This window comes from Haliotis rubra, unplaced genomic scaffold, assembly GCF_003918875.1.
Source record: "Haliotis rubra isolate DU_JTF1 unplaced genomic scaffold, ASM391887v1 Scf1081, whole genome shotgun sequence".
NCBI classification, from domain to species: Eukaryota; Metazoa; Mollusca; class Gastropoda; order Lepetellida; family Haliotidae; genus Haliotis; species Haliotis rubra.
Window position 1 is genome coordinate 2,512 of NW_025764983.1, and position 9,189 is coordinate 11,700.

The window sequence follows — 9,189 nt, forward strand, 5'->3', positions numbered from 1 at the left end:
CTGATATATGTGGGCGAGGATTGTATGATGTGTCCGTTCTTTGACCGGCAGCATGAGGAGTACTAGAGTGATGTGACATGACATTTTTGACAGAGTGACAATTCTAGCCGCTGAGTTCTGGATGTTTTGCAGCCTTCTCATTTGTTGCGCTGGAGACCCTACAAGCTGACTATTACAATAGTCAATCCTGGCGAGGATCATTGAACGTGCAGGTGCTGCAGCTGTTTGTTGTGTGAGAAGGTGGCATATGTTACCTATGTTTCGGGGTAAAAGTAACAGTTATTGACGAGGTCATTGATGTGCGTGTCCATGCTGAGTGACGAATCTAGCTGCACATTCAAGTTTCCAGCAATTGTCAAAAGTTGATATCATCACTGTCGACTGTGATACGAGTTGTTTTGATCTATTGCAGCCTTTTGTCAGGTCTCATAAGCAAGGCCTCTGTCATATCGCTGTTCGACTTTAGCATGTTGGCGTTCATCCAGGCGCTAACTTTGGATGTAAAGTCTTCCATAGCACTGAGTTCTGACGTCTGTGACTGGTCATCAAGAGCAAAACTATTGTACAATTGCGTGTCATCAGCATAAAAATGATCATTGATGGCACAGTTACTAATGACTTGAGAGACAGGCTTGCTGTAAACGTAAATAGTACTGGGCCCAGTACCGAATCTTGGGTACACCACAAGTCAAAAGAGTTTTGTCATATGACGTAGCATTAAAGCTAATTCTCTGTCTCTGGTATCTGTCTCTCCGGTACGAGCGGAGACAGTCCAAAACAATGCCTTCTAAACCATATTCAGTATGAAGTTGGTCTATTAGCAAAGTATCAAATACCGCTGATAAATCTAACAGGAGAAAAAGCGCAACATTTCCGTCATCCACACTGGTCCTCAAATTGTTTAATACTTTATTGAGAGCTGTCTCTGTACTGAGTCCACTTCTGTAAGCCGACTGATACATATCAATCAGGCCCCGAGACTGAAGGTGATCCAGGAATCTTGGTTTAACTGCTTTCTCTAACATTTTGGATAAATATGTCATATTTGATGCTTTGCAGTTTGTTGCGATCAAGCTTACAAGATTACAAGATAAGAAGGGAACTTTATATCCGGAATTATGTCCATCGTGGGTTAGGCAATAAGTATTATTCGTTAATTTTCAAATGAAATGTGTCAACACTATGTTGGTATCCCTACTTGTTACGAAAATAGACCCGTGAAGATCAGCTTAGAAATGGTCTTCAGTAACCAATGCTTGTCGTAGGAGGCCACTAACAGGATCGGGTGGTCAGGCTCGCTGACTTGGTTGACACATGTCATCGTATCCTAATTGCGTAGTACGATGCTCATGCTGGTGATCACAGGATTGTTTGGTCTAGACTCGATTATTTGCAGACCATATAGCTGCAATATTGCTGAGTGCAGCGTTAATTATTAAACAAGAATAAATCAATCAATCAATTTTACGAATATATTTCCATTATCCATATGATGAGGCTACAGAAATAAGCAAATATTAACAACGAAACGTATATTGTATATAATACACGTGTAGTAAAACATTGTCAATGCATGCAATTATACACAAGAATCATTTATTATGAAGACCCTTGTATGGTGGTGCAAACAGTAAAGATTTAAAATGTACACAAACATAAATATGGTACACAAGTAGGTGACGTTCCTAGTTATTCTATCTTGTGAAGTCTGATCAAAATGGTGGTAAAAAAATAAATGAAAAAAATAATAATAAAAAAACAACAACAAAAAGCAAAAAACACCAAAAAACCCTCAAAACACACCAACAAATGTAGTTTAAATGATATTCCACGTGGGTGAGACAATCAATCAAAGTTACTGATTTTTCAAATTTAACATAGTACATATGTATCATTTAGTCGAATATGTTCTCTATCAGTATAATGAGATTACGGCAATGAGGCTACAGTAATGACCAAATACACTCAGAGAAATACTTGAAAATAATGAAATACACACTATAAAAGCATGATGCATCCAATTACATACATGAGGAATTCGCATTGTCTGAAGACACACAGTGTTATGTGCTAAAGCGAGTAGCAAAAATATGAGGTCAAATACCATTGTGTCACAGGCGAAGGCTGAGTAAATAAATCGAACTTCCCGTGTTCGACACAACCGAAAATAATGAAAGGAATGCGTATGGACCAAACTTATAGTTCGAGACAACCGTTTGTTCCACATGTTGATATTAGACACAATGGTGTTTCAGTGTATATACATGTATCAAGGAGGTATGAATGTTTTGTGACGTTTCTGGTTACTCTGACATTTTAAAGATTGTCAATGTGTCAAAACATAGCAAGCTAACATGATAATTCATTTGTTTTCGTTTCCTATAAACGTGAATGCTGACACAATTAAACTGTACAGGAAGGTAGCGGAGGGCTTGTGAAGAATCTGTAACAGAAAATAAAAGCATATGCATGAAACAAATATATTGTAAACAATCCTGATTGTACGACGGCATTATGTAAAATCTGATTGGCAAGTCGTGATCTACGTACAATATGTCAGTTCTAACAATATTTTAATATTTGTCTCAGAACCCTTACCTTGCAATGCTGCCCGGGGCATTCCGTCACACCTCAGCGAATAGTCAGTCCTTCATAGGCATGCTCTAAAACACAGTTACAGGTACATGTACTTTAGTACTTAAAATTTAGGTTTTAAGTGTAAATAAAGAAGGCATGAATCGCCCGCATTTAAACTATAAGCCTCACGTGAAAATGTCCATTCATGTGGAATGCATTTGAAACTTAAAGACATATTTGTATAAGCGGACATAAAATATATACTCTCACTTCAATTCTGATTTATTTTGACATCTAATTTCAGGCATGTACACGCAGACAAGATTTCAGTCATCTGCTTCATCGTTCCCACCAATGACTTTGTCTATTTGACATGTTTAAAAAGCGAAAAAGTCTGTATGCTACCACGATGCACAATAATCTCTTATGGTTTACCTTCTTGAAGAATTTCAGGGCTGGGAGGAGGCGTCTTCCTAAATTTGCAAAAAAAATGAAAAAAAGGAGAAGCAAATGCAATCTTTCCAGGAATACGGATAATATTCTTCAGCCATTGTTCGCATTAATACATACAATAATGGTTCTCACAGATCTCCCCAGAACCCCCACAAACGGACATTTTTCTTCATTGAAGGTGGTGTTGTATTGCATGAGAATATCATTACAATGTCAGTAGGATCTCAATTGTCAATTGCTCGTTGACATGACAAAAAGTAAAAGAAAGTTAGCATTTTAAATATACAGGGTGATCACGAAAATGAAGTAACTTACAAGTCTTCTTTTCCCTTCCCTGTAAAAACAGAAAGTGACAAATGTTGAACTGCTTCAAAAACACATCCGATAAACGAGTCGTACACTTCAGTTATGAACTTCAACACATATTCTTGTGAAATGAATCTTTTAAAGTCATATCTAATTCTACTGTTTCTAGAATGTGATGGATTAGTATGTTGCAAGCCGACAAGTACCTTTCACCGGGAGACGCTTCAGTGTCAACACCACGAGAACAATGACAAGGCCGAGAGCACTCAGGACTAGGATCGTCCCAACAACATACACAACAGTCGTCATAGAGTTGCCTCCCTTGTCATGTGAATTGGCATCAACAACTGGTAATGTTGTAGCTGAAAAAGAGGAATGTATTAAGAAAGCAATGACTTAAAGAATCATAAATGAAAGTTAAACGATCTGTACATAACATTTTCCTGCGCAATGTTTGGATATTTTATGCAGCAAGACATCACTGTCAATCACCAATGATAAACTATCTCAACTACATTGTTATAAATACGTCGATATTCAGTGATATGTTTGTGCGTTACATTCAGCGGTTTCCTAGAAATCGCCGTCATGAAGGAAACCCATGAAGATCCGGGTTATAATTGGTCTTCAGTAATGCACGCTTCTAGAGACTAACGGAATCGGTGGGAACATGTCACCGTGCCCCACTTGCGTAGATCGATGCTCATGCTGTTTATCACTGGATAGCCTGATCCAGACTCGATTATTTACAGACCGCCGCCATATAGATGGAATGTGAGTAGAGCGGAAATCTGAACTCTCTCACTCACTCACTCACTCACTCACCTTCGACGTCGTGGACAGTGACCCGTATGGTACACGTTCCAACGCCAATGTCAACGTTCCCATCGCGGTCGGTGATGTTGTTCTGGGCCTCACACGTGTAGAGGCCGCCATCAGAGTGAGAGACCTTAGGAATATGGTATTTCTCTGTCATGCTGGACACCTCTTTCTTGTACCCTGTACTGTGCGACCATGTCAAGGTGTGTGGATCTGGGTAGGCGTCGACGTCACACTCTAAGTCGAGAGACTTACCTTCCACCACTGATACCTCCCTTTCGCATTTGATGGAGGGGGCGTCTGAAAGTGTACAAGATGAATTTTAATTTTGGAGTAATTTGTCAATTGATGTTCAAATGCATCTCCCTCGGTGCTAATGTGTGTTCGAATCACTTCTGTTAAGTAGTCCAGTACAGAAATGCTAACTACATTTAATGAAACCTCCTTAGTTACCAATACACATTCATCACAACTCCTGTCATAAATTATTTTTATGAAGAGAAGAATATATTAATTCAGAAATGCATGGATTGTAGCAATTCTTGGGAAAAGCATCTTCTGGATTATCAAGGGTTACATGTGTTTGAAAAGCACAAATATAATTTTCGCCACTTTCTTAGTTACTGGAGAGACTATAATCAGTATTTCGTCTGTGATTAATTCTATGAAAATACACATTAAACATGTGTTTGGATATAATAACAAAACCAGCTTTAATACGTTGTAACATGAATACTTACCAAGACCCAAACAGCATTAATCCTTGCATTTTTCACACTAAGGAATATAAAAAGAATCCATTATTGAAGCTGCTTATAAAATAGTATGACTTACATGACACATACAGTTTGATTAGATCCATGCCAGAGTCTGAACGCCCTGAGGGAAACGTATTTGTGACATCCAGGATATAGTCCCCTGAGTGATGCAGCTGTATATTTGGTATGACTGGTGGTTTGGTCGATTCGGAGAACTCAGAGTCCAGACCTGTATGGCGCCATCTGAAGACGTGTGGTGTTGGAAGGCTGATGTCGGTCCTGCTGAGATTCACTGTGTCTCCTCGTTGGGCGTAAATGGTCCTCATGGTCAAGCTGTATGGGTGGTCTGAAGTATTGTGGAATTACTTGTCACATAATGAAACAGGTCATGTATTTTGATCATCAAGGTTTGTCAAATCAAGGAGGCTCCTAAAACAACATCAAATAGGATTCTAAAAGAAAGCTTGATACAATCTGTTTCTTCCTGTTGCTATGTAAAACGACAAAGTGTATGTATCTGGCACCATTGGAATACCAATTCCTTTTGATGTCTCTCGGTTATTATATAGAATTTTTATATAAGCGAAGATTTTGGTTAAGACTGATCTTCAGCAACCAATGCTTGCCGTAAGAGGCAACCAATATTATCTGGTGGTCAGGCTCGTTGACTAGGTTAATGCATGTCATCGAATATAAGATGGTCACATGGTCAATCACACGTTTCTCTGACCTTTACTATTTACTGACCGTCATTTAGTTTTAAAATTGACAATTACGGACTTACACAGGCAGCAAACAAAAATATACTGTCAGTTTGGGTGCTTCATTTTATGCCGACTGTGTGTCCTTGCGTTTGTATGCCATACTTACACAAAACTGTCACCATAACTGAGTCTGATCCAAGGCGTTTGTTTCCAGTTCTTGAGTAGACAGTGCAGGTCCAGTTTCCAGAGTCGGTGCGCTGCATTCTGACCGCACTAGATGTCTGATTATGCTGAATGTTTCCGTTTCGTGTCCATGCATACACGTAGGGTGACTGTCTTGAGTACACTGAACAATACAACTGACTTCCCTCATTGATGTCTCTGGTCTTCTGGATGCCAAGAGTTACCAAGCTCTCTGTGTCTGTGATACGTAAATGAGATGTCACGCAAAACACCAATATATGCAAACGATCGATATCACGTCGAAGGTTTCTTTTCCTTTAATGATTAACAACCACATTACAATGAACATAGAAAATGCTTGATTCTTGGTAGTGAATCAAATGACAGCTACAAATCACAAATCTAGATAAAGAAATAATGTTTATTTAGTTTAAATATGTTTTATTCATAGAGTGTACAGGATCGGGGACAAGTTCTTACAAGTTATAAAACCCCTCTCCAAGAATACATTTTGTACTTACAATAACAAATTTTATATCATTATGAACAGAAACAGAGAAAGATTAACAGGAATATTATAACACAAAAGGTACAGAGAAAGAAAACTCCTTGTGATCGTTGTGATTTGCTTATATACTGATGTACATTTTATAATATGATTTCATTTTTATGATTTCTCAGATCTGCAATGCCGTAAAAGAACAGGGTAATGTAATCACAGAATTACAATCTAACACATCTTGAACGACTTTAAACATGATCGTAAACATTACAAAACATATATAACGACAGTAACACCGGAAATGGAGAAAGTCCTTTCACAGTACTTCTTTTCAGTCATTATCAGTGTACAAGCGCACGTCACAAAACGATGAATTACAAATATTTACATACTCCTTGTAAGTGTAGCAATATGTTGTGGGCAGAATATACTATTGATATAGACTAAGAGAGAGGACCAGACAAGATCAGGGCAAATAAATCTGGGCCATTATCATGAATTTTATGGTCAAACACATATTCTAACTAATTATACTGTGAATCTTATGTGATTTAAATTCATTCGGCCACAGGAATCACAAACGTGTCTGTCACAGATGTCAATGTCGGTATCAGGGTCACCATTACATCATCGTTTAGCACTATTGATGGGTCGTTTGCCCCGGGGATAATGACAAGGATGGCTGTCTGATACAAACGATCGATACATACCACTGAGGCATACCAATCCCAGGGTGCTCTGGTAATTACAACGGGTCAAGTTAAAATCTGGACAGCTGTCGAAATTCTTTTCCTTTCCATTGCAGTTGAATCGTCCCAGGTATTTAGCACTTCCAGGTAGTGAACCGAAATCCACTTGCCTATTGTTGGTGCTGAAAAGTCAACACGCTTCTATAAGTACACAAAAGTGTTAACGACACATGTGGGCGTCATCTACAACAAATAGGATCGAAGTCTGTTCAATACAATTGTTGTAACCCATCATCGTTTGTCCCTTAACCAAACCATGATTGGTCACTGTGCATTTGACAAAATTACCAACCAAAGTATACATTCCGACACTCGACAGCTGTGCACAATATTCAAACCACCCACTCTTATCTTATACATCTCTATGAGATCCGGGTTGGCACTGATCATCTGATCATCAGTAACCTGTGCTTGTCGAAAAAGGCGCTAAAGGGATCGGGTGGTCAGACCCGCTGGCCAGGTTGACACGTCATCGTATCCCAACTGTGTAGTAGGATGCTTATGCTGGTGATGACTGGATTGTTTGGTCCAGACACGATTATTCACCGACCGACGCCATATAGCTGGAATATTGCTGAGTGCGGCGTAAAACTAAATACACTCACTCAATCATATCTCTCTGAACACTTCACCTTAAGTAATTGCGGTTATTTACGTCACGGGCATTTAAAAGTCTGACGGGGTGGGGTCTCTCACCGTAATCTGCCAATAAAAAGGATGAAAACATTCAACAGTTCATTCATCACATCTAGCACTTACGTATTGAATCCGAGTTGTCTGCACACAACATTGCGTTCTTCATAGCCAAAGTATGACGTACATAATGTTCCCCATGTATTACCGTGCAGAATCTGTAGAATCCCCATGTTGGGTCCAGGAACAAGACGAAAACCACTGAAAACAATAATAATAATAATTATGAATTTATATATTATTATATTTATATATTTTCTATGTAAAGACACACGCACAAAGCGCTAACACACATTCTGATTATTATTACCCCGGATAACCCAAGCTGCATGACACAGACTACACACCCCCATGAAAACGAAAACATTCTTAGTGCATCTCTAATGTAATGCAAAGTGAGTATCAACATATTGGTTCATTTTCTTAATTGATTAAAATGAAGGGGCTCGATGCACATTTGTATTTATGTCACATTCGAAAAATGCAGTTGTAAACATCATAAGTGCTGTTTAAAATCATTTTTGTTGGTCTGATCCAGATTCGATTACTTACAGACCGTCGCTATATAGCTGGAGTATTGCTGAGAAACAACAACCAAATGATCCGTATAATATCTGTTATACATTCGCCTTTGTGACCATCAGAGAGAGCAGCATCCTACCTGTTCCCGATGTAAGATGAAGGAGGTAAAGTGCAACAAAAGACGTTATAGGACGTTTCAGCACAAGGTCCAGCATTTTCTGAAAACAACTGAACGGGTCATAACAAACCCCAAGCACTATGACACCACCTCGATGTTGAAATTATTGGGATACAAATCTGTTACACACAAAGACATATCCCTACAGCCAACAGGCAATCTTGTGTTTATGTCTTGAGCACGTCTCAACATACACATGGATGATTCACGACAGCGAGTTCTTCTAGATCATATCAAGCATGGACATATCTAGTGATCGATTTAATCATCATTATTGTTTTTAGTGTGTGTTCCCATGAACTATTTGTTGTTCTGTGCTGAAGTTAGCAGCACACACATCGAGCAACTCATTTGCCTTACCTCCTCCTGTTGTCAACGCCAGCATTCAACACTGTATGCACTGAAGATAAAAACGCTGGTGTTTGTGGAATGCAACGACGCGTCACTAACGTTAAAGCTGTGTCACTTATCAAGGCCATCGCTGAGGAAAAGCAGTATTTAAAGGCACTATTTCATACCACACTTCTCTAAAAATAAATTATATATTTCTCTCCATACTATCAGCCCTCAGGGAAGCTACGATATAATGTAATAAAAATATAAAACGTATTTAGATTATAATATTAAATTAAAAAGTTCGAATGAATTAATGCAACGTTGCATTAAATCGACTTTCGCGTCTTCTACCGGCCGAACATTACTTCAAGCAAACCCCATAGAGTTATGTCTCTTGGGGCGCTCTTTA

The 9,189-nt window shown here is 38.8% G+C and overlaps 1 protein-coding gene across 2 annotated transcripts; it reads right to left on the minus strand.

Annotated features, from left to right (window-relative positions):
* Positions 1–1,458: 1,458 nt before the first annotated feature.
* LOC124281855 (basement membrane-specific heparan sulfate proteoglycan core protein-like) lies at positions 1,459–8,909 on the minus strand. Of its 2 annotated transcripts, none has more exons than XM_046717870.1 (12): positions 8,805–8,909; positions 8,406–8,484; positions 7,811–7,945; positions 7,013–7,173; positions 5,784–6,038; positions 4,990–5,259; positions 4,162–4,455; positions 3,543–3,698; positions 3,346–3,364; positions 3,013–3,050; positions 2,599–2,663; positions 1,459–2,443 (listed from the first exon to the last, which is right to left on the minus strand). In XM_046717870.1, the coding sequence occupies exons 1-11, from the start codon at positions 8,827–8,829 to the stop codon at positions 2,632–2,634; spliced, it is 1,464 nt and encodes a 487-aa protein (XP_046573826.1). In that variant the 5' UTR covers positions 8,830–8,909; the 3' UTR covers positions 1,459–2,443; positions 2,599–2,631. The 2 variants fall into 2 exon arrangements, with proteins under 2 accessions (XP_046573826.1, XP_046573831.1); XM_046717875.1 differs by lacking the exon at positions 8,805–8,909 and adding an exon at positions 8,639–8,758.
* Positions 8,910–9,189: the final 280 nt, after the last annotated feature.

What these genes read in the sequence shown, in the direction of transcription:
- LOC124281855 (XM_046717870.1), bottom strand. Translation starts at nt 8,829, where the DNA reads ATGCTGGCGTTGACAACAGGAGGAG. An exon ending in AGACAACTCGGATTCAATAC is followed by an intron (nt 7,174 to 7,810) that starts GTAAGTGCTAGA and finishes TTGACTTTTCAG; the next exon opens with CACCAACAATAGGCAAGTGG. An exon ending in GGGATTGGTATGCCTCAGTG is followed by an intron (nt 6,039 to 7,012) that starts GTATGTATCGAT and finishes TACGTATCACAG; the next exon opens with ACACAGAGAGCTTGGTAACT.